Here is a 25,591-nt window from a genome sequence, read left to right on the forward strand (position 1 = left end):
AATTCTGCACAAAAATATCCGTTCATCCAAAGCCAATTCTATTCTCGGCACGTCTTTTCTACCCCGTTTAAGAATCGTCAAACTGTCTCGAAGCAAAAACGTTCAGCTCCAGTGTTGGTCTTCCTTTAGTTATTATCTCCTGCTTCAATTGAAAACCCACTTTAGAAAACTGTTTAAGTGTAGAAATGTAGTCTTTCACGTTGACGTCGGAAGAGAGGAGAAAACAAATATATCGCTGTACTTTATGACTAGCTCCATGGCTAGCTCACTGTGTCTTGCGGTTGTGGAGTCACAATATCTGGGATCATGAGCGCCCCCTGCCATGAGGCAAGAGAACTGCCTGCCTGCCTCGCCTCGAATCTGTTGTCTGCCGTTTCTGATCACTCATCCGCACACAAAAAATGATACACTCACAGTTGGTGACAAAAAAACACTGTACATTATATACATAAACTAAATTATGGAAAATCAGTCCATATATTAAATGTTTTTTAGCCATTGTATTGCCGGCGTACAGACAGGACGAACATGCTCAAATAGAATGGCAGACAGTGCAGTTAACAAGAGGTTGCGCAATCCCAGGTGAGGCTCAGCTTGCTGCTGCCTCACAGGCTTCGCTTCTGAGCATTTGAATGGGAAAATGCAAAAATCCAGAAATTTTGAAGAAAAAATAATCAGAATTGGTTGAAGCCAAGTAAAAAATAGGTACTTTATAGTCCAAACCACAGGGTGAAAATAGCATTATTTTATTATCTTTCCATGATCACAGGTAAGGCTCTGCCTCCCCTGACCGCACGTCACTGACACACACACACACACACACACAGGGTCGCAACTACATATTATTCAGGTGGATGCGAACACATAAATTGGCGCCCATCCCCCCCGAAGGAAGGTAGTGAAGGCGAAGGGTCACGCGCTAAATTTCTCAGGTGGATGCATACACAATATACGCTGCTGGTGAGCAATAAGTGAGCGTATATTGTAGAATTTTCAGCTATCAGTTTGTGACCCTTGAACTCAAGTACTATTCACTTATGAAACAGGACAACAATCCAAAGCATACTTGCAAGTCTACCTCTAACTTGCCTGGAAAAATTAAGAGAGAAAAAAACAACAAATGATCAGCTGTGGTCTAGTCAAAATGTGAATTTAAATTCAAATGAGATGCTGTGGCATGATCTTCAGCAGACTAGCAATGTTTTGAAAATCATCCAACGTGGCTTATTTGAAGCAGATTGAATGAAGACTTGACATCAACTTATATCTCTGCAAGTCAACCAGTGTCAAAGGACCAAATAAAGAAAAATAATGTACAGTTATGTTTATAGTAATAGCAGTGTGTTTAAAAAGGTGAGTAAACCTCAAAATTCTTCACATAAATTGTATTTTAATGAACACATTGGGGACGCTGCTCATTCTATTTCAAAGCAAAAAAGCAGAAAAAGTAATTGAATATTAATATTTTACCAAAAGTCAAGAAATACAATGTTAAAAAATAGCAGTGTTGACATCCTTCTTTACAAACTCAACAACGAACTACATAAACTAAGAAATGCTGGAAGATTTATCTTTCCTGAGAATCATATTTAGCTGCAAAACCACAATTTCTGATTATTGTTTCACATCTGTGGTACATGGAGTCAACCAACTTCTGGCACCAGTCAAGTATTGCAGCCCAGGACCACTGTACTGTTACACAATTCTGCTGTATTTTTTGGTTTTGCCTCATGAACAGCATTTTTTATCTCAGCCCCTAGTTTTCTATGGGATTGAGGGCCAGGGATTGTTCTGACCACTCCATTTCTTGAATTCTGTTTGTCTGGAACCATGATTTTGCTCACTTGCTGGTGTGTTTGGTGTCATTGTCTAGTTGAAACACCCATTTCAAGGGCATTTCCTTTTCAGCATATGGCAACATGACTTCTTCCAGTATTCTGGTGTGCTCAAACTGATCCATGATCCCTAGTATGCAACACCATAGTATGAGAAACATCCCCATATCATGATGCTTGAACCACCGTGCTTTATCATCTTCACTGTGTACTGTGGCTTGAATTCAGAGTTTGCAGGACGTTTGACAAACTATCTGTGACCCTTAGAACCAAAAAGAACACGTTTACTTTCATCAGTCCACAAAATATTACACCATTTATAGTCAATATGTTCTTTGGCAAACTGTAGCTGCTTCAGCACGTATTTTATTTTTTTTACAATGGGACGTTGTGGGGGCTTTTTGCTGGTAGCAATCAGACGATAGACATCGTCTGATTGTTGCAGTACTCACAGGCAGATCTCTTTTGATCCTCCTGGAGCTGATCATTGGCTGAGCCTTTGCCATTTTGGTTATTCTGCGATCCATTCAAATAGTTATTTTTCTTTTTCTTTCTCGACTTTCTGATTTTGGCTGCCATTTTAAAGCATTTGGTACCGTTTTAGCTGAACAGCCTATCATTTTCTACATTTCTTTATAGGCTTCCCCCTTTTTAAATAATTTTTTGATCAAAGAATGCTCTTCTTCTGAACAGTGTCTTGAACTACCCGTTAATGTTTTTCAAGAACAGATGCACATCCAGCATATGCAGCGTCAGTTGCCTTGATCATTGAATAAAGGTCACCTGTTTTTTTTTCACATAATCAATGACCTCAYTAATTGAACTCAGCACTGCTGCTATGTTTTTTAACACACCCCTTTCAGTAAATTATCCAGTTTCACAGAATCAGCAGAATGCATATCATGCCTGTTGGGTCTGTTGGTTTTCTATACCTTTAACTAAACCTCCTAGAAACTTACTTGCAGTGTAGAAGTTGAAATTCAAACAAAAAAAGTGATTTATTTTGCTAGTGATGTGGGACTGCTATTATTTTCAACACAACAGTATATACTTATATTGCAACTTGCATGGCTTTTAAAAAACAATATTTTTTTGGTTTTTGTTTTACAGTTTTTCCCCTGCTCCTCCTGTTCCCAGAGAAAATCCAACAAGTAAACCCATGGAAGGCTGCTATAACATCAGTTCACAGTGGATTCAGATAACAGATAAGTCTGAAGCTACAGATCATATGCTAACTTCAATAGTGGGCACTCTATGCAGCTGCTTCTTGTGGCCCTGTCTGTATCCACATAAATGTTTTTTGAAACTGCTCTGAAAGTTTGTAAGTTCTGGGGAAGGACCAAAAAGGTTTCAATAAAATAACCCGTAAGTCCTAGAAAACTGCCCTGTAAATTTTAGTAATATACCCTGAAAGTATAAGAAAGATGCCTAGACATAAGCTCCAGGAAAGTGACCTATGAATGTTGGGGAAATAACCTGCAGGAGTTGAGAAGGAAAAGTGCCCGGAAAATAACCTGTAAGCTCAGTGAGGTGGGTTTTGGAAACATAAGCACAACACAATGTGTTTCTTCCCTGCAAACATCAGAGATGGAGGATCACAGTTTTTCCAACCAGTCTCTGAGAAATGTTGAACAATGAAGAAATTACCCAAATGCTGATTTCTCTAGGAAGACTGAAAATAAATTCAATGACACAAAGAAAAATAAACACTTCAAACATCACCAGCCATTATCTTTTAATTGTCTGTTGAATCCTTCAAATGTACAACTTGTAACATTTACAACACACTTAAGTTGACAAGATTTTTATGCAGTTACAATGGATATATCTTCACCAGCATGTGTCCTAAGCAGATCACAAATCTGATAAATAACCATTCATATCTTTAAAAACAAGATGCAGCATGGGCCCAGACCGAGGAACACACTAGGTGACAGCACAGTGTCGCACATGCTGAGATAGGCATGTTAGCAGGAACCCACATCAGCCATGAACAACCAGTCGGCTTTAGGGAAGGAAACTGCTCTTCATAGCATCTATTATCTACAAAATATCAAAAAAATGAGCTTCATCCACAGCGTAATAAATAGTCGCTTTACACAGATTTCACTATGTGTTAACAAATTTGGATTTGCAACTATAAGCTTTAATGAAACTTTATGTAAACATTGTATGTAAATTGGTGGAAGGGATTGGCTGATATGAACAGAGAGCATACTTTCAATATTCTAACAGTAAAATCTGCAGAGAAACTACGAAGAGACAGAGACAGAGCATAACATGAAGTCTGAAGCTGTTGGATCAAAGCAAAGAGCTCCAAGCTAAGACTTTTGCTTCTCTACTGATGGTTCAACAACATGATGCTTCAGTCGGGAAAAGCACACTCACAACATTCCTAAACCTAGCTGCATTTACTCCGAATCTTCATCAGGGACAGGTTGGATACAGTCTGGGGCTCAACTTTCAATATCCAGCCATTGGATTAGTGGGGAACAGGAGTGGAACTGAAACACTAAAATCTCTACTTCCAAGGCTTAGAATAAAAGGTTTAGGACCCAAGGTGTCAGGAGAGAATAAAACGGGCAGCAGAAGAGGTCAAAATGAAAATGGTCACAGCTTGAACAGGACAAAAACATCCACAGGTTCTACTCAGATTAAACCGCAGCTACATGAGACATGACTGGGACATCATGGTAGGCTGCTTGAATCAAATAAACCATAACAAGGAGATTTTATTTTTTTACTTTTGAAAATTCTTTGTACCTGGTTTGGTGGGTTACTGGTGTCACAGCTGTGGTCTTAAAGAGTGTTGTCTCTTCTTCTGTTGTTTCACGCTTGATGCAGAACATACATGCACACATAGGGGCAATCTTAGTTTAGACTGAGATATCACTTCAGGTCAAGTACCAGTTCATCACTGGTGGGAAGTCTGTCCACATAAAGATATAGGTGTGGAAGGAGACACTCCAACTGAATCATTTTTATGGCTTTCGAACAGAAACAACGTGAATCCTCTGAAGTCTTGGAAGATTTCTTGACCTAAATATAACACATCTGGGTAAAATCTGTTTGTTTCTACATCAGTTACAATGACAGTAGCTCTTGAATATAAAATGTTTTACTGTTTGTTTCTAAGACTGAGGCTGAGGGGACAAAGGATGGAGAGGGGCAGATGTCTGGCTGGCAGTTAACGCGATGCGGTACCTTGGCACATGACGATGGGGCACAATGGGGGAGCAGTCATGAGGTGTTGGGTGGTCAGGCAGGCATTCAGGAGTGTTGGGGTGTTGGAGGTGTTGGGAGTGGACACAGTCATTTAGCTCTGGGCAGTTAGCCGCTGCTCTGTGAGCGAGGCCTGGTGCGACACAGTCTTGTTTTCATGAGATCTCAGTTTGGACACCACGTCAATAATCGCCAGGCTCTGCACCTCCTTGTGAAGAGGCTCTGAAAACAGAAGAGGTTCAGAAAATAAGTCCAGTTTACAGACAAACTTACCCAGCACCAAAGACAGTGGTGGGCCACTAATGCGTTGATAGTGGAGATCATTTTTCATTTAAAACTTTTGCTAACTTTGAAAAAGAAAATTAAATTTTTCGGAATTCTAGTTTTGTAAGCTTTCAGTTGAATAAAGTTTGTCGTCTGTGTTGAAGTTTTGGTTCTTGACTGTTAAAAATTCTTCAAAGAGTTAGACGTTATTAACCATGCGGGATTCTGAAGTGGGTGAAGACGTTATGTTATGTTAAAATGTTGGTTGAATTAACACTTTACTATTAGTTTCCACTAAATACCATATTAGTGTGGAATTTTAGCATTAACTTCCATTAAATCAGAATCAGAATTCATTTTAATGTCACTGTGCACGTATAAAGCACAACAAAATTTTAGAAAATAGCAACTCATGAAGAAACACAGAATTGGGATGTTAAGAATAAATAAATAAAGATCAGGTTTTTAGATACTGTGCTCAGGGCAACAACAGTTCTTGAGAAGAAACTGTTACTCTGTTCTTGACTTTATTGCCCAGAGGTCAGGAGTTTGAAGAGGTGGTGCCCAGAGTGTGAGGGGTCCTTGGTGATGCTGCAGGCTCTTCGGAGCCACCACTAAACACAGTATTGGTGTAGCATTTTAGAGTTAGCTTCTACTAAATACCGTATTAGCATAGCAATTTAGAATCAACTTCAGCTAAATACTGTATTGGTGTAGCATTTTAACGTTACCAAAACTATTGCTTATCATTAGTTCTTTAGGGTTGGCGCAAATAACTTTTTAGTTAGCAGTGCCTACCACTGACCAAAGGGAAGAGTAGTTTTTAGATGGTGATATTCTTCAAACGTGGCTCTCACCTGAGCCCATGACTGCACAGATGAGGATCATGGAGTTATATTTTATCTCCGGTGCGCTCCTTTCATCAGACAGCAGCTTGTGAAGCACCGACACAAGGTTGGCTCCAACAAAGTCCTTCTCAGCTGCAACTGAAAACCCAAACTGCTCTGTTATCACATCAGTATCCAAACTTCCATCACAAAGGTATTCTTTGTTTTCCCATCTGGCAGAAAAGCTCAGAGGAACACAGTTATGGATGTTCTGAAGCAGACCAAATACAAAAGAATCAGTTTTAGATTTCTATTCATAAAAAAATTTTAAACCATTTTCTTTTCACTTCCTAATAAAGCATTATTTTGTGCAGCTCAGAAATTTGTGGTTAAGAAGTTTCAAAAGTAGAAACATTTAAGAATTATCATTATTAAAACCTGAGAAGAATCAGATTTTTTATTTACATGTTACATCTGTATTAAACAAAAGGCAATCAGAATAGAGTTGACATGTACAGTGTCAGCTCTATTCTGATTATCAATGGTCTTACCCAAATCCAGCGCCGCTATTAGCCCCAGAGCCACCAGTGCTTCGTTCTGCATAATCATATGTTCACTGGTTGCCATAGTTACTAAATGCTTGACTCCTCCTTTCTTGATCACAGTTCTGACAACTTCCTACAATCCAAAAAACAGAGGTAAGAAGCACTGCAATGAAATATCCCAGTCCCAAATCATCTGTATTCCTAGCATGAGTCTAATAATCCAGATCAGCAGGATTAAAGGCGTGTTGCAAGGCAGAGCAGCAAGAAAATCCTCGGTTCAAATCTCAGCAAGTGCCTTTCTTCTATTAGTTTGGTCATTGACATCTTAAAGCTAAAGATTAGGGTGATGGCAAAGAGGCATTCCAACCTCAAAGGCTTGGAGCCTGTCATAAAAACAAAAAGGAATGCCTGCGGAAACATTTAAAAAGCAGCAGATTTCCCATCACAAACTTTTTGTTGAATAAAATCTGAACAAAGTGGAACATGGGTTACCTTAGACTTGCTGTGTCGGATCAGAGCCGACAGCAGGCGGTTGGACTCGCCCATCACCCCCGCGTGATCTTTGGCTTCACACCACTCCACTAGCCTTTCAACCAGCTTCCCATTGGTTCCCAGCTGCTCCGCGGCTTGAGCTGAACCAAGGCACAAAGTGGGCAAGCAACATTAGCAACAAGTAAGGAGGAGTTCTCTTCATAGTTGTGTGTGTATGTAGGTAGAACTCTAAATTTGGGCTTGAGCAGAATACCAAGAAACTCTATTGGTCATCAAAACAAATTAAGTAGATTTGAGTGGCAACTTTACTACACAATGTATTGGACATCATTGGACCTTTCGATTCTTCTCCACAAACTTCACTGTGTTTTATTGACTTTATGCTACAGAACAAAAAGTACAATGAAGTGGAATAAATATAAAACATGGTTTTCAACCTAGAACAGAAATACTGAAAAGTGTGGTGTGAATTTGTATTCAGTCTCCAGAAGACACCTAATTAGTGAACAGGGTTGACCTGTGTGTCAACCTATTGCAAACCTACCAAGGCAACGGCCTTCCGCCTAGGCAGGCTTACGCACATATCTCAGGCTGTTGGAAGCGTGAAATGAGTCTCAAAGATTCTTGTGCACTCGTAACCGGATCTGTGTGTAAATGGAGTTTTGTCTGTGTGTATCAGGCAACTTGTGCATACTTATTTAACATTTGTAGGCGCAGGAGAAGATTTGAATTCATAACAATCAAAAATATATCTATTTTTAATCAAATACCGCTTCACAACCTTCTGGGTTGAATGGAAATAAAATAAAATCTTAATTTTAGGCTTAAATACAAAACACCTAACGCAAACATACAACTCCCAGGGTGGAGCATGGTGATGGTAGTATGATGCGATGGGGACATCAAAGACAGGGAAAATGCATGAAACTAAACCCTGGAAAGTCCTGTAAGAAAACCTGCTGGAGGCTGGGTGGAGGTTCAACAACCACCCTTAACATTCAGCCAAAGATACACAGCATTGTTCTAGTCAAATTCCAGACCTACGTCTAATTAGCATACCCATCGTAAGACTTGCAGCTGTAATTATAATGAAAGGTTCTACAAAGCACACCACACTTTTAAGATTTTATTTTTCTTGATGTTTGAAAAGTGGAGAAGTTCAAGAGGTAGAAATACATTTGTTATATATTCTGTTCTTGAATAATGAAATGAGCTGGGTTAAATATTGAAGCATTGGGTCAAAAGGAATAAATGTCATGTTTTGTCCTAGAGGTGTGCTAATCGATCGGCCACCCATCATAATTAGACAATTTCTGTGAAAAAGTGTATGATGGGTGATCGCCAATCACCGTCTCTTGTTGCTGATCACCAAAATCAATCACATTTATCTCACTTAGCAGCCTGCATGTGCAGCTTTCTCCTCTGTCCTTCACACTGCGCAAGCGCACGGCAACAAATCCTGTCACCCTTTGACGCTCTAACAGTGAATGGGGACGTTTGCGTGTTGCGGTGGAAAGTTTCTTCGGGGGTGAAGCACTCAAATTTGGCAGAGATTGGCCTCATGGATGATAGGTATTGGAATCGGCAGCAAAAAACCTGATCAGGGCATACCTATTATGTCCTGATTCATAAAATCTTCAACCTAAATCATTTAATTTCTTTCACCACTCAATAGTGCTGGCTGGGAACTGAGCTGAAAGGAGGGACAAACTACTCTACCTTGAGTATCGATGAGCATTCGTAACGTTCCCAGTAGTTTGAACTGGACTGGAGGCATCTCTGACTGCAGGAACTTCAGCACCACGTCTGCCACGCCAGCACACAGCATTTTTGATTTGTTCACCACTACAGAGATAGAGAGACGCAGATGCATCACACCAGTCCAAAGGTCCATCACTTTCTCCTCATGCTTTGTTTAACCCGTCAGGCTTTTGTTGCTTTTGTAGAAAATACAGTTGGAACCAGGAATTTACATACACTGAATAAAAACACACATCCACCTTTTCATCTCACTGTCTGAAGTTAAATCAGACCAAAGTTATGCTGTTCTATGTCAATTAGAATTACCAAAATTAAATGCCAGAAATATAGTAGAGAATGTGTCAGAGATTTATTTATGAATGTCTTTGAAATCAGAAGTTCGATATGTTTGATTTAAATTTGGACAATGAGAAAAAAAAAAAAATCAATCAAATTTTATTTATATAGCACTTTACAACAGTGAGTACTGCACCAAAGTACTTTCCATTAGTACAGGAATAAAAATTAAGAAACTAATACAAAATTAAATAAAGTGAGTATAAACATAAAAATGACAAAATACTACAATGTACTAAAAGCAGTTCTAAATAAATGTGTCTTTATCTTGGCTTTGAACAGAGAAGTTGTATACTTCTGGTTTCTACTATAAGTCAAAAATGGACATTTAGCATTGTGATGGAATGTCACTACAATGAGTTCAAAGGTCAGTCTGAAAATGCCAGAAGGATTGACCTTAAAGAGAGTAGAAGTCTAACTGCTACAGAGAATAAGGATGAAACTTTCAATGTGAAAACAGTATAAACTGGTTTATTCGAGGTCAATCATCCTGTGCAAGTGAAAGGTGGGAGAAATGCAGCATCTCACCAGGTATGGCCAGATTCCGCAGGGCGCTGAGCGCTGCGTGCTGCACCGTCACATTGCCTTCTTCAACATGGCGTTCCAACAGCTCCAGAAGTTTCTGAACAATCCCAGTGTCCACCATGTGGATGCAGTTCCCGTCTGCTCACAGTGCAACGCAAACATGACCTGACATGAGGTTATCAGGAGACAGTACTAATAATATCAAGTAATAATACTTGCTGCTGCTACTGCAAGAAAGTTCAAGAGAAAAGAAAAATAAATATTTTACACACACACCCATACATACATACACATATGCATACACACATACAGTGCTGCTTGAAAGTTTGTGAACCACCGAAACATGGCCATAGTTTTCTAAAGAAAAATGATAAATTATGTGAAATGAACATCCAAAGCTCAAATTGTAATGTGGACCTTCCAAATAATGAACACAAAGATACATATTTTTGTTATTTATTCAACAAAAGTATTTTATCTGTCAAAAACAGAAAATCTGCCAAGTGCAAAAGTATGTGAACTCTTTCAGTTAGTACCTTGTGGCACCTCCTTTTGCAGCCATTACTTCAACCAAACATCTTCAGTTACTGTAGATGAGTGTCTCACATCTGCTTTTTGGGATTTTTGTCCACTCCTCCTTGTAGAACTCTGTCAGTCGAGACAGGTTGGAGGGACATCTGGCATGGCATGTACTGCCCGTTTCAGATCTTTCCACAGCATTTCTATGGGATTTAGATCAGGACTTTGACTGGGCCAATCCAGAGTGCGAATCTTCTTTCTCTTGAGCCATTCTTTGGTATTTTTGCTGGAATGCCTTGGGTCATTGTCTTGTTGCATAATCCATTTCTGTCCCAGTTTCAACTCTGACTGCTGGCAGGAGATTCTGGTCAATAATTTGTTGATAGTCCTGGGAATTGAAGGTTCCCTGGATCATATGGAGTCATTCAGGTTCAGAGGCCGAAAAGCACGCCCAGACTTTCACATTTCCACCACCATGCTTCACTGTTGGTAGGGGGTACTTTTCTGTAAATGCAGTGTTGACTTTTCTCCAAACATGGCACTTTTGATTGTGGCCAAATTATTCAATTTTGGACTCATCTTTCCAGAGAATGGACTTCCAGAAAGCCTCTGGTTTGCTCAAGTGCTCTCTGGCAAAGTTTAAATGGGAAACTTTGTTCTTTCTTGAGAGCAGTGGCTTCTTTCTAGCAACTCTCCCATGAATACCAGGTCTATTAATATTTTGCCTGATTGTAGATGCATATACATTTATCCCAGCTGCAGACAGAGAGGTGTGGAACTCTCTGGAGGTGATGCGTGGGTTGGCCTTTACCTACATTATTATTTTTCTGGTGCTTCTTTGTGCAAGTTTTGATGGCTGTCTACTTCTTTGCAGCGTTGCAGTGATGCCTAGTGCCCTCCATTTGTAAATGACTTGTCTTACTGATGGGCTGTCACCACCTTCTTCCTGGTGTCCTAAGATGTCTCCTTTCCTCTCAGTGTTGTTGATCTGTTCTTTATGTCTCGACACAACCAACCAAAAAACTTTGGTCCTCTCCCTTTTAACCAGTGCAGCCCAAAACGTTTCCCAATGATGTCTCATTTGATTGGTCTGCTTAACTGATTACTTGAGCACTCAGATGTGTTTCACCCGAGTATTTTACCTAGTTGACTTTACCAGTGCAGCTGTGGTTCTTTTACTTTTGGAGATGCTCTGATTCCATTTTTCATTTAGTTTGCTTTCAACTCACACATTTTCCTCAAAACAAGTGAATGAAATTGATGAACAAACCTGACATTTCATATACAAAAACTGGTAATGAGAAAATAAGAAAATCATGGTAAAAATAAAGAAAAATCTAAACTACTCAACTAGTTCACAAACATATGTATGTATGTATGTATGTATGTATGTATGTATGTATGTATGTACATACATGCACGCATGTACATACATACATGCACGCACATATAAGGGATGCTCCGATCAGGTTTTCTGCTGCCGATTCCGATAATCATTGAGGCCGATAACTGCCGATCACCTGGATTGACTGTTAATTTTTTGCTTTAGGTCTAAATGCTACTGTGTAATCTGACAAAATTAAAAAATGATCTGGCAATATATTCACCTAATTTAGGCATAAAACATGGAAAATACTTGCAGGCACAACTATTCAGTCAAAAGGATAACTGAAAAACCTGCAATATATACACAGTGTATCACAAAAGTGAGTACATCCCTCACATTTCTGCAGATATTTAAGTATAACTTTTCATGGGACAACATTGACAAAATGACACTTTGACACAATGAAAAGTAGTCTATTGCAGCTTATATAACAGTGTAAATTTATTCTTCCCTCAAAATAACTATATGTAGCCATTAATGTCTAAACTACCGGCACCAAAAGTGAGTACACCCCATACTGAAAGTTCCTCTAGTGTCAATATTTTGTATGGCCAGCATCCATCCAGCCATCCATACATTTTCTTTACACCCTTGTCCCTTAGTGGGGTCGGGAGGGTTGCTGGTGCCTCTCCAGCTAACGTTCCGGGCAAGAGGCGGGTTCACCCTGGACAGGTCGCCAGTCTGTCGCAGGGCAACACAGAGACAGAAAGGACACACAACCATGCACACACACATTCACAACTAGGGACAATTTGGAGAGGCCAATTAACCTGACAGTCATGTTTTAGGACTGTGGGAGGAAGCCGCAGTACCCGGAGAAAACCCACGCATGCACAGGGAGAACATGCAAACTCCATGCAGAAAGACCCGGGGCCGGGAGTCGAACCCAGAACCTTCGTGCTGCAAGGCAACAGCTCTACCAACTGCGCGACTGTGCAGCCCTGTATGGCCAGCATTATTTACCAAAATTGCCTTAATTGTCCTGGGCATGGAGTTCACCAGAGCTTCACAGGTTGCCATTGGAATGCTTTTCCACTCATCCACGATGACATCATAGAACTGGCAGATATTCAAGACTTTGTGCTCCTCCACCTTCCCCTTGAGGATGCTCCAAACATGTTCTATTTGGTTTAGGTTTGGAGACATGCTTGGCCAGTCCATCACCTTCACCCTCAGCCTCTTCAATAAAGCAGTGGTCGTCTTACAGGTGTGTTTGGGGTCATTATCATGCTGGAACACTGCCCTGCGACCCAGTTTCGAGAGAGAGGGGATCATTCTCTGCTTCACAGTGCAGATTGGAGTTCATGACATGTAATTACCCAACACTTGGTGGACTCATGCAGACCATGGCATTCTCACCACCATGCTTGACTGTAGGCATCACAAACTTAACTTTGTACTCCTCACCTGACAGCTGTCACACATGCTGGAGACCATCTGAAACAAACAAATTAATCTTGGTCTCATCAGACCAGACGACCCTGATTCCAAAAATTCATGTATTTTCTTGACATGTCTTCAGCAAACTGTTTGCGGGCTTTCTTGTGTACAGACTTAAGAAGACACGTCCTTCCGGGATGACAGCCATGCAGACTAATTTGATGTAGTGTGAGGTGTATGGTCTGAGCACTGACAGGCTGACCCCAGACCTCTTCAATTTTTGCATCACTTCTGCACCCATCTTTCAAAGAAAGCATTTGGATGAGACGCTGAGCATGTGCACTGAGCATCTTTGGACGACTAACGCTAGGTTTGTTCTGAGTGGACCTTACTCTTTAGAAAGCTGAATGATCTTGGCCACTGTGCTGCAGTTCAGTTTCTGGGTGTTAGCAATCCTCTTGGCCATCTTCATGTAGCACAACAATTTGTCTTTTAAGATTCTCAGATAGTTCTTTGCCATGAGGTAGGTAAGGTAAGGTAATTTTATTTATATAGCACATTTTCAGCAACAAGGCAATTCAAAGTGCTTTAAATGAGTTAAAAGGAAATACAAGCAAAATAAACCAAAGGAAAAGAGGAAAGGACACATTAGGGCAAATGGCAACATTCAGACAAAATAAAGGGGCAAAACAAAGACATGAGTGAAGGTGGTGACATCAATATAGAAAAAGACAGGACAAAAACAAGAGGAAGCAGGGCAGGCATGGGGGAGAGGAAAGAAGCGTCCGCCTTCACCGCATGGAAGTGCCATGATACTAGTCACTTTCAGTGACCAGTATCAGAGAATGTGAGAGCTGTGCTAAAAATTTAACACACCTGCTCCCTATACACACACCTTAAACCTAGTAACACTAACTAATCACATGACATTTTAGAGAGAAAATGACAAGCAGTGCTCACTTTGGACATTTAGGGGTGTAGTCACTTTTGTTGCTGGTGGTAGACATTAATAGTTATTTTGAGGGAAGAATAAATTTACATTGTTATATAAGCTGTACACAGACAACTTTTTATTGTGTCGAAGTGTCAATTTGTCAGTGTTGTCCCATGAAAAGATATTCTTAAGAAATGTACATACGTACACGCATACACACACACACACACACACACACATATATATATATACACACACACACAGTGGGGACAACAAGTAATTGATACACACTGTTGATTTTTTTCAGGTTTTCCCACTTGCAAAGCATGTAGAAGACTTGCTTTGTAATTTTTATCATAGGTACTCTTCAACTGTGAATGATGGAATCTAAAACAAAAATCCAGAAAAATACAATGTATGATTTTTAAATAATTAATTTCCATTTTATTGTGTGAAATAAGTATTTGGTCATCTATCAACCAGTAAGAATTTTGGCTCTCACAGACATGTTAGTTCTTCTTTAAGAAGCCCTCCTGTTCTCCACTCATTACCTGTATTAACTACACCTGTTTGAACTCGTTACCTGTATAAAAGACACCTGTCCACACACTCAATCAATCAGACTCCAGCATCTCCCCAATGCCCAAGACCAGAAAGCTGTGTAAGGACATCAGGGATAAAATTGTAGACCTGCACAAGGCTGGGATGGGCTACAGTACAATAGGCAAGCAGCTTGGTGAGAAGGCAACAACAGTTGGTGCAATTATTAGAAAATGGAAGAAATACAAAATAACGGAAAATCTCCCTCGGTCTGGGGCRCCATGCAAKWTCTCACCTCGTGGAGCATCATTGATCTTGAGGAAGGTGAGGAATGAGCCCAGAACTACATAGCAGGACCTGGTCAATGACCTGAATAGAGCTGGGACCACAGTCTCAAAGAAAACGATCAGTAAAATCCTGCAGTGCACGCAAGGTGCCCTTCCTCAAGCCAACGCATGTCAAAGCCCGTCTGATGTTTGCAAATGACCATCTGAATGATCCAGAGGAGGAATGGGAGAAGGTCATGTGGTCTGATGAGACAAAAATAGAACTTTTTGGTTTAAACTCCACTCGTCATGTTTGGAGGAAGAAGAATGATAAGTACAACCCCAAGAACACCATCCCAACTGTGAAGCATGGCGGTGGAAACATCATTCTTTGGGGATGCTTTTCAGCAAAGGGGACAGGACGACTGCACCATATTGTGGGAAGGATGGATGGGGCCATGTATTGGCATGTATATGTATTTTGGCCAACAACCTCCTTCCCTCAGTAAGAGCACTGAAGATGGGTCGTGGCTGGGTCTTCCAGCATGATAACGACCCAAAACACACAGCCAGGGCAACTAAAGAGTGGCTCCGTAGGAAACATCTTAAGGTCCTGGAGTGGCCTAGCCAGTCTCCAGACCTGAATCCAATAGAAAATCTTTGGAGGGAGCTTAAAGTCTGTGTGGCCCAGCGACAGCCCCGAAACCTGAAGGCTCTGGAGGAGATCTGTATGGAGGAGTGGGCCAAAATCCCTGCTGCAGAGTGTGCAAACCTGGTCAAGAACTACAGAAAACGTCTGATCTCTGTAATTGCAAACAAAAGTTTCTGTACCAAATATTAAGTTTCTTTCTTCTGGTGTATCAAATACTTATTTCACACAATAAAATGGAAATTGATTATTTAAAAATCATACATTGTATTTTTCTGGATTTTTGTTTTAGATTCCATCACTCAGTTGATGATAAAAATTACAGTCTTCTACATGCTTTGCAAGTGGGAAAACCTGAAAAATCAACAGTGTATCAAATACTTGTTCTCCCCACTGTATGTATATATATATATATATATATACTTTGGACATCTATATATACATACATGCATACATACGTGTGTGTGTATATACACGCACTGCTCATCTTTTGCCCGTTCTCTCTTACACCCCTCCATTGCATGAATTCAGTTTGTCACTTGTTGTCTAATCCTGCCAACATTTGTCTGTTTCACTTGGCGCAGTATCAGAGCTGACCGTTGCGGGCGAAGTTTGCGATGGCCAAAGCCCCGGCGAGCTGCAGCTGGTGGTTGTGGGATGGGACCCAGGACAGGACCCTCTGGAAGACACTGCCTTTTCCTCCCTCAAACAGCTTCTGCATGGACTCATCTGCACAGAGAGATGGAGGACAGCTTACAGCTGCTGCCTGCATGCTAAGTCACTGCAGGGTTGCTTACAAGACAGGTTCAATTCAGCTTTAACAGAAATTAATGAAATGTCTAAAGCGAAAGAAAAGTGCAGAGGGAGCAGAAAGAGGATGCAGAATGTATATTTACATATCAGTGTGCATGGGTCTGTTGTACAGTTATGACATATTTATATAAAAGGATATGAATTATATAACAGGGAAGTCATCCCAGCATGGCTCTGATGAACATGAACTTTATCATACATTACCATTACATCACATTTACATTACAATACATTACATCCCTCACATAGGGACATAGGTAAAGCTGATGCAGGGTTTCCCCCAGTTTATTACAGGCCTGGCAGCCCGCCATCCTTTACTAGCGCCACCGCCAGGCTAAGCCTTTCTTGTTTATGTGTTTAGAAAAATAATAATAATAAAAAAGCTGGATTGCAAGCGTCTCTGTTGCTCTGAGCGCTTCAAAGATATGTTTATAGAAGATAGATTTATAGTTTATGCATTTAAAGCCGGACCAATCACACCGCTGGCGCCTCTGAGCGTTGCCTCTGAGCGTTGCCTCTGCGCGTTGCCTCGCACACTGCAGAAGCTGGATTAAGTTTACCTCAGCGCGGATCCCGCGCGCCTCCTGTCACTCAAACTGGACACAGGCTGACCTGTATGGATATTTACATCAATCCCCTGTGAGGAATTATGATTCTTTCCAGAGTTTTTGATCAAGGTAGGACTTTAAACACCACTCTGCTTAGCTCTGGTTGCGCAGCTCTACGTGAACTGCATTTGTGCAGTAGTCAGAGGTGCGTTGAGCGAGCGGTAAGAATGATTTATATTTGTGAACAAAGAATTTTGTGCGGCTTTCCCATCTCAACACGCTGCCCAGCACCCGGCTCTGCCTGCGCTGATAAAGTTTATCTATGTGTTCCCGGTTGGCTGGTGTATTAGTTAACGAACTAGTGCTATCCTGATCATACAAGTTCAGACTGGTGAGGAGCTTTCGCGTTCTGTCTGTAATGCATCACGCTGATTTTATATTATTATATTATTATTTTCAGCATTATTTTTCCGGTTACACAATGCATCAAACCGTATCAAATGCTTTGTCCACTTACTCAGACAGAGTTAATGTGCTCGACCACGTGGAGATCTGAGAAACTCGTCCAACCAAAATAGTTTCTGTGACACTTATTAAAAACTCAACAGACATGACATGAAAGAGCTACTAAAGCCACATTAGCAGCATTGAATTAAATCTCCTGTTTGTTGCATATCTCTGCGTAGTGCAGCAGATTATCTCATCATGCTGTATGAGGCCTTGAGCAGAATTTGATTTAGAGGTCCCTTTTGTTGATAAAAACATCAGCACCTCTAACAGATGTGTTGGATTTAATCTGAGAGAGGGGGAGTAGTTTAATTGGACAACCTAAAAAGCAATCACTTATAATTGCAGTTTACTAAATTGCATTTGTGAACAAACAGAGCTCAAATTTAAAGATTAAACTCACAGCATCAAATTGTAGCTAGGGTAACAAAACAATCTAACTATGAATATTGTTCTTTGAACTTTTACAAAGTAAACTTGCCAGCTCCTTAAAATCTTACATTTAAATGTTAAACAATTCAAAATATTTTAATTTATGTTTGCTGAAATTGAATCAAATTTAGCAGTATTGATCTTCTCAATAAACAAGTGTTACATCCATGTATCTGTGGTCTGTGATAAAATATTAGCATTTATGGGACCCCTGAAGCCCTGGGGGGCCTGATGGAGCTGCTGACTTAATTTGGATTAAACAAAAGTGCAAATATAATTTATATTAATTTTAATTGTATATTTTGATTTGTTGTTTTTAAGACTAGTTGTTGATTTAAGTAGTGTTTCACTGGTGATGTTTTCCCTTAACGTATAATTCCAGAGTGATATTTTTAAATTTCCTGTCACTTTAACATCTTTTTTTTTTTTTTTAGAATACTTTATTTTGGGTTTTTAGTAATAATATCACAAGTATTAACTAACAGAACAAAAATGGTTCACACTAAAGCACCATTCAAACATTAAGTAAAATACATTTACAATAATACAACACAACAACCAAATAACAAGAAGGACTGAATAGGGGTGACTAAGGTGGGGGAGGAGGGTAATCAATAAGGATGAAATAAAAATGTATATGAATCAGAGACAGATGGAATCAGATTTGCTCATAAATCCTGTCGAGTTCAGCTCGATTACAGGATGATCAATCAATCCAATGTGCTGGTAGATTTTGCATATACCTTAAAAATGGTTGCCATATTTTATAAAAAGTCTTACTTCAATTCTGCATCAAATAGATTCTTTTTTCTAGGGTCACACTGCTTTTTATCTCACAAAGCCATATTTTAATTGGAAGGGGGGCGTCTGATTTCCATTTTGTTGTAATACATTTTTTAGCAACTGCCAGAAGGACTTCTGTAAGTTTCTTATCATAATTTGTCTTTAGATTGGAGTTCATAAATTTCCCCAATACACAAATTTCCGTGTCTATTGGAATCGTGATGCCATGAATGTCTGATAGCGTTTTGCAAACCCCCTTCCAAAAACCCTGCAATTTAGAGCACTGCCAGGTAGCATGGAGGAATGTTCCTTCCTGCATGTCACATCTAAAACAAAGAGGAGATATACTGGAGTTATATTTATGTAATTTTTGTGGGGTAACATATAACTGATGTAAAAAATTTAATTGTACTACTATAAATCGAGCATTAAGAGTAGAGGTGAAACCTTCTCTGCACAAATTATTCCATAATTGCCTTTCAATAGATATTCCCAAATCCTTTTCCCATTTGATTCTGGAACTATCCATACCAGTTATAATTTAAGTTGACATGAGTGCTGTATATGTCCTTGAGATGATTTTACATAATACCAATTTTGGATTGACTGTATTATTAAAGGGTTATCAGTTACATTTTTAATAGTTTTATAATCCCATTTATAAAGCAAATTTATTGGCATCTCTTCTTTTATCTCCGTTTAAATTTTGAGCCATAAAGGAGGAGTCTGCAAGTCAAACATCTGTGCCAAGAACCTAAACTGAGCCGCATAGTTGAAAATTAGGGAGCTTCAGACCTTCATCCTCATACTGCAGCGATAATTTATCCATGCTAAGTCTTGGTGGCTTACCGTGCCAAATAAATTTTCTAATTGATTTTTTAAAAGAGATCATATGAATTGGGAGTGACTGAAACACGTACACAAATCTAGGGACGATATTCATCTTTATGACATTAATTCTACCAAGTAATGTGAGAGGTAAATCCATCCATTTTCCTAAATCCTCGCTCACCTTCTGAAGGAGGCTAGTTAAGTTGAGTTTAAAGGGGTTTTTAAGGTTACCGTCAACAAATACCCCTAAATATTTGAAACCCTCAGGAGACCATTTGAAATGAGACAGATTTTTAACTTTACTCTGGTCAAATATAGACATCGGTAAAACCTCACTCTTTACAGGTTAACTTTGTATCCAGAAAATAAGATGCATTTACTCAGTAATTCCTGAAAGTGACAAAGAGAGTGTTCTAAATTGGTTAAAAATTAAATAATGTCGTGAATGGGGAAGTGTGCATTTTTTGGTGGAAAATTGAAGCATATCAAAATGCATCAACACGACGAATCTAATATGGCATAAAAACAATGCCATATTTTGATGGAGTTTGGCTATATAGTACGGAAGCGCATTGCTATAACGCAGGAAAAAAAAATTCGATACGTATCTTGTTAAAACGTGATATGTATCTTGTTAAAACGTGATACTTATCTTGTTATAACGTGATACTATCTTGTTAAAACGTGATACATATCTTGTTAAAACGTGATACATATCTTGTTAAAACGTGATAGTTATCTTGTTAAAACGTGATATGTATCTTGTTAAAACGTAACAAGATACAAGATATCAATTTTATCAAATTGATATAGGAATAACAGACTGTTGGCCATTCCAAGGTAAAAACAATAAACAGCTTCCAGTCCGGGCCCTACAGACACCGTGAAAGCTCAAACAAGGTTTTTCGGCAAAGTTTTCCCACTTTTTCCAACTGCATGCGCCCTAATCAGACGCACACAATGCGTGTTCTCTCACGGAAATCCACATGCCTTCAAGTACAACTTTTTTTTAAACACATGCCCACTTTCAAAGTTTCAAAGAACCTAGCTCCAACTAGGCGCAGCGAGAGCATTACACGTTTTCGATGTGCACCGTTACTGTGTAAACACAGATCGTAATCAGAACGTTATCGTGTAAACGATCCAACAAAAACGGAACAAAAGTGCCGTTTTTGTTGGATCGTTGTCGTGTAAACGCCCCCATAATAGAGACTCACTGCAGTAAAAAAGACATATGGAGCGATCAGATAGCAGGTAAAGCAGCGCACAGCTACACTCACACGGATTAGCATGACGGTCAGAAAGCTAAACAAATAACCCGCAAAATTATTTAAGTGTTCGAGCTGCGGTGTAAGACGCTGGTTCTGTTCTCACTGTTGAACCACTGCTACGCACTACAGGTAGTAATATTTCACAGACGAACCGCCGCTTCTGCTGCACCTGGTAGTGAACTCTCACACCGAACCTCTGTTTAAAACTGCAGCGTCTAACTTAAAAAAATTAATTTTACATACGTAATAAAACTTTCGCTGTCCTAACATGAGACAAATAATCTCTGAAAAAATAATCACTCTCATCTGCCTCCTCCCTGTTCTGCATAATTACTCCGCTCAGTCAAAAACAGCCACTCAGAACTAGCAGTAATCAGCTAGCCGCCATGCTATCAGGAAGTTTTCATTCAGTAACTCAGGATTGTTTATTGTAATGGATCCTGTATTTGCCTAAAGTTTTATACTTGAAATTTTTGGCAATGTTGAGAGGATTTATTTTGACTCTTTGCATTATTTAGCCTCTTCAGAGCCTTCATATGTTTTCAGTCTGTTAAAGATAGTATTACCGATAGCAGTACAATTTGCACAATGCCTGTTTTGTTTTTTTCTCGGAAAAAGTTATTAAATCAAGTTTTTGTCTAAATGAAGGTGAATTCATGGTTCCTTTTTCCACATAATGTAACCGGTAGTGCTTATGATTAAAAAAATAATAATCATGTGATCAGAATCGGAATCGGCAGGAAAAAACCTGATCGGCACATCTCTATACAAAAACAAAACAAAAACACGGTGGACTGCCTCGGCACCCCGACCACCGGGCTTAGCAAGTTTTCTGGGGGAAACCCTGTGATGGAAACCTCCATCCATACATACAAAATGAGACAGAGTTCCAAGTCACTGTACGTATTGATGTCCCCTGAGCAGAGCTTACCCCCGAGTAGCAGAAGGACCATGAGGTCTGAGGCAGTCTTGAGCTGGGCGATGTCTTCCTCCCGCTCACCGTCCACAGTCTGAGCCACCACCTCCAGGAGACACTCCACTAGGCCTGCCTCCACCAGCTGCAGTTTTATAACATCTAGGAAGAGAAGGACAACAAAATGGAACAACTGCACCAGACTGCATTAATGTAGATTTTTAAACAATACAAGTAGTCCACAATCCCCAGATTAAAAATTAATCATAAACCTTTTTAATAGGCCAATTCTATTTAAAGCTCAAAATATTTTATTCAATTTTATTTTTACCTTGGGAAAATCTCAATAAAAACATTTAGAGCATCAATGAAATACAGCAGTATCAGAACAGAGACCACTCTGGGGGTTATACTAATTACACTGTTTAATCTGGTGGTCATGGTAGCTAATCCCTGGATGCTCCTAGCTAACATAAGAACAAAGCACATATAATAAGGTAAATAGACACGTGAATTTATTTTTATTTATTTTTTTACCTCTGTAACAATATTGGAAAAGCAATCATGAATAAATCTGCTTTTCTTGGTTAAGGTTGTATATCAAATTGGATGGACTAAAAACCAATCTTTTTGCCAATCATCAAACCTCCCCACAGATAAACGCCAACCGTTTGCACTGATTGAGTTCAGAAATGTTTTGCATCAGTGAGATGTTTAAAAATGAATGTAGAGGAAGCCGAAATGGTGTTAGAAGTTTCTGGAGAGGAAGCTGAGGCATATCAGCTGATATGCATCAGCTGATGATTGCAACAGCCACATCATGGAGTTAGATTTCAGCATATAACAGGAAGCTTTGGGTTGTTTTACTATCAGAAAAATCCTTTATTTTATTTTACAATTAACTTATTTGTCAAGCCCAGATAGAAAAATGCTGTTATCAGTGGTGGAAACTAAAAAGTTAGTTGCGCTAACCCTACAACACTAATTATATTAGTAACATTAGTAACACTGAATTGCTACACCAACATAATATTTATCAGAAGCTCATGCTAACATGATAAACCAACACACTATTTAGCAGAAGCTAATGCTAAACACAAACTCCAATTCAAATCCTATCCAGAAGGAATGCATGAAATATACAGTATAGGGTAGAAACTAGGGCTGTTGTAAACGAATATTTGTTTTTTTGCCAAAATATTTTTAATTGAGATTTTCCACTTTGGAAATACAATCATGTAACTACCTGAACAAGTTTTATTTGTAGTATACATGCCAGTAATTATTCTCTCATATTAGAGAAATGAAAAACAAAGAAAGAAAGAAAAAAAAGAAACAGAAAAAAAACAGCTTCTCAAAAACAGGGTATTCAGGCAAATTACAATCAGCTGAGATATAACTGTACGTGTCTATTCAGTATGTCACACTGCAGGTTCCCTCAAATCAAAACTCAAACACTGACAAGTCTGAAAATGAATAAAAAATTTCAGAGACATGTCAGTAGTTCAACAATGTTCATTTTACTTAAACGTGTACCTATAAAGAGTAAAATCAGAGAACTGATCATTTTTTCCAGAGCTGTAAATATGTGAAACAAAATCAGACAACATCATACCTGTGAACATCTGCCAACATTAATGAGACACAAGCAGCTGCGGAGTTACACAGTCCTAGTGGGGTCTGCTGCCCCGGAAATTAAAATAAAATCTACTCAAAACTATGTATTTCATTTGAAGAACATTTTATTAATTTCATACGATTAATAAACCTAAAACCAGTTTATTATCAAGCTGGTAGTTCAGGTTAATGACGAGTTCTCTATTTGTCATTAACCTGAAATTTATTTGAAAATCGTATGTAGAAATTGCATCACCCTGATTTTTATCTGAACGTTATGTGGCTGTTGGTCTTTTTTTTTAAACAAGAATGTACGTCCATCTATCGAAAAGTAGAACTTATGAGTCAGGGTTTTAATATTTCAGTTCACAGTTCATGAAGTGAGTCTATCATAGTTTCAGTACCAAACACCTTTCTGTTCACAATGAAACAGCTTCACATTCTGTGCTGTTCTTTAGTTTTACCTTATTTAAGTGACTCCAGTGAGGTTAATTAATTACAAAACAACACAACAGTCACTAATCAAACTTCGAAACAAAGGAACAAGATCAGACTAACTCATTATTTATTGCTCCAAATATTTTGAACACATACAACATTTTGTACTGAACAACTACAAAGTAATCTTCAAATGATTTCACAATTTCCATTCATAAATATAACAAAAATAATTCTAAATTGTCATCTGAATAAAGCTGCTGATGATACAAGTCTGGCCCCTCATAGCTGGTTAAAAAAATATATTCATAATGGTCTTTACTGTTTTCTTTGGAGGGTGGCTCTACACTAGCAGTTCTCAACGTGGGCGGTACCGCCCCCTGGGGGGTGTTCAGAGGACGGCAGGGGGCGCTGGCGGACATTTTTACAAAAGGGGGGCGCTGGGATGCCTTTGGGGGGCGTTTGGTTGAGGGTAAACTTTACACCTTATATGCACAACAATGCCAGTTTAGACTTTGAGCAACTTGGTAAAACTGTATTGTGTAACATTAAATCATGTTTGTCTGCAACTGTATCGATGGCAGCTCTTCTATTCAGTGTTTGTTAGCTTCTGTTAGATTTTGGCGCAGCTCCTCTCCTGCTACTGGTAGCTCACCCCGTCAGTCCCAGAAGTGACGTTGCTGTGATTCATTTGTCTGGTATTTTTGTACATATGTTTTGGCAGTTCTGTGATCATGTCAAAGCAGCAAATTATATTAAAAAGTGTTTTATTTCTGTTTGAAAGCTGCCCGCTTCCATGGAAGGACAACAGAAAATCGCACTTATAAATCACGATACCTTCACTTTGTATCCCTCTGAAAAATGAACCCATTTAAATAAAGAAATCCCTCCATGGGTGATACCTCGATAGAGAGCATTCATTTTATAGCGTTAATACTGGTGCTGTAAGTGATCCAGTATGAAACGGCTGTGATAGAACAACACAGCACTTTTAAATTTCAATAATCAGAATGCAGAAATTGTTTCCGTTGTTTTAAAAGGTTTATGTCAGTCTGCTTTTCCCCATCGATATGCTTCCCGACCGCTGCGCACCTCAGGGGGTAAAAACAAACAAACAAAAAAAAAAAAAACAGCTGCGCACATTGCGCAAAACTCTGAAACAGGAGAAGTGGGACATAAAACGRAGCGACAAACTAGATGTGAATTATGGCATAAAAACAGAGAATCCGACGCTGAAAAGTGAAAAATCAACACATGATGTGAAACACATGACGATTAGGCGGCGCAGCAGGTGACGAGTGAATATTACTGATGGTCAACAAACGATCAAATAAATGTAGCAACAGGAAAGAAACTAATGTGGACATAGCAATAAACAAAGAGAGGATAATACTAATCAAAGGAAACTAAATGGAAACGGATGAATAAGAAAATGCAAGAATAAACTAAGAAACTAAAGTAAATACAGAGGAGTAAACTTATATGGCAAGACCTTTTGAGCAATAATTAATACAGAGGACTGTATGGCAAGAATAAACACACTATTTCCAGATAAAAGGTAAAATAATATTGTTGAAGTGTCATGGGTTTGTTGAGACCACATCTAGTACTGAGAATACATATAACTTGGACAATAACAGTAAAGAACTTATCACTTATTTGTGTTTTTAATTAGATGTGATATATTTATTTCTTCCATCCATCCATCCATCCATCCATCCATCCATCCATCCATCCATCCATCCATCCATCCATCCATCCATCCATCCATCCATCCATTTTCTTCCGCTCATCCGGGGTCGGGTCGCGGGGGCAGCAGCTTCAGAACGGAGGCCCAGACTTCCCTCTCCCCAGCCACTTCTTCCAGCTCCTCCTGGGGAATCCCAAAGCGTTCCCAGGCCAGCCGAGAGACATAATCCCTCCAGCGTGTCCTGGGTCTTCACCGAGGCCTCCTCC

At 39.3% G+C, this 25,591-nt stretch overlaps 2 protein-coding genes and 1 long non-coding RNA gene across 8 annotated transcripts in view; 2 read left to right on the forward strand and 1 right to left on the reverse strand.

The window, feature by feature from the left end:
* tspan5a (tetraspanin 5a) overlaps positions 1-4,104 on the forward strand; it is a 63,597-nt gene extending 59,493 nt beyond the window's left edge. The window contains exon 9 of one of the 2 annotated variants that reach the window (XM_008434820.2): positions 2,946-4,104. In XM_008434820.2, the coding sequence (XP_008433042.1) occupies positions 2,946-3,150 (205 nt within the window). In that variant the 3' untranslated portion in view covers positions 3,151-4,104. The remainder of the gene's footprint in view (positions 1-2,945) is intronic. The other variant, XM_008434823.2, reaches the window with a different exon arrangement.
* rap1gds1 (RAP1, GTP-GDP dissociation stimulator 1) overlaps positions 3,554-25,591 on the reverse strand; it is a 97,800-nt gene continuing 75,762 nt past the window's right edge. For 2 of the 3 annotated variants that reach the window (XM_008434825.2, XM_008434826.2), the window contains 8 exons: positions 21,599-21,742; positions 16,080-16,211; positions 9,811-9,945; positions 8,905-9,030; positions 7,186-7,325; positions 6,700-6,826; positions 6,179-6,307; positions 3,554-5,279 (listed from right to left, as the gene is read on the reverse strand). In XM_008434825.2, the coding sequence (XP_008433047.1) occupies positions 5,152-5,279; positions 6,179-6,307; positions 6,700-6,826; positions 7,186-7,325; positions 8,905-9,030; positions 9,811-9,945; positions 16,080-16,211; positions 21,599-21,742 (1,061 nt within the window). In that variant the 3' untranslated portion in view covers positions 3,554-5,151. The remainder of the gene's footprint in view (positions 5,280-6,178; positions 6,308-6,699; positions 6,827-7,185; positions 7,326-8,904; positions 9,031-9,810; positions 9,946-16,079; positions 16,212-21,598; positions 21,743-25,591) is intronic. The other variant, XM_008434827.2, reaches the window with a different exon arrangement.
* Positions 16,202-25,591, forward strand: part of LOC103480074 (uncharacterized) — a 69,290-nt gene continuing 59,900 nt past the window's right edge. For all 3 annotated transcript variants that reach the window (XR_536042.1, XR_001777561.1, XR_001777562.1), the window contains exon 1: positions 16,202-16,286. This is a non-coding gene — a long non-coding RNA (uncharacterized LOC103480074). The remainder of the gene's footprint in view (positions 16,287-25,591) is intronic.

This window comes from Poecilia reticulata, linkage group LG18, assembly GCF_000633615.1.
Source record: "Poecilia reticulata strain Guanapo linkage group LG18, Guppy_female_1.0+MT, whole genome shotgun sequence".
In the NCBI taxonomy this organism is placed as follows: Eukaryota; Metazoa; Chordata; class Actinopteri; order Cyprinodontiformes; family Poeciliidae; genus Poecilia; species Poecilia reticulata.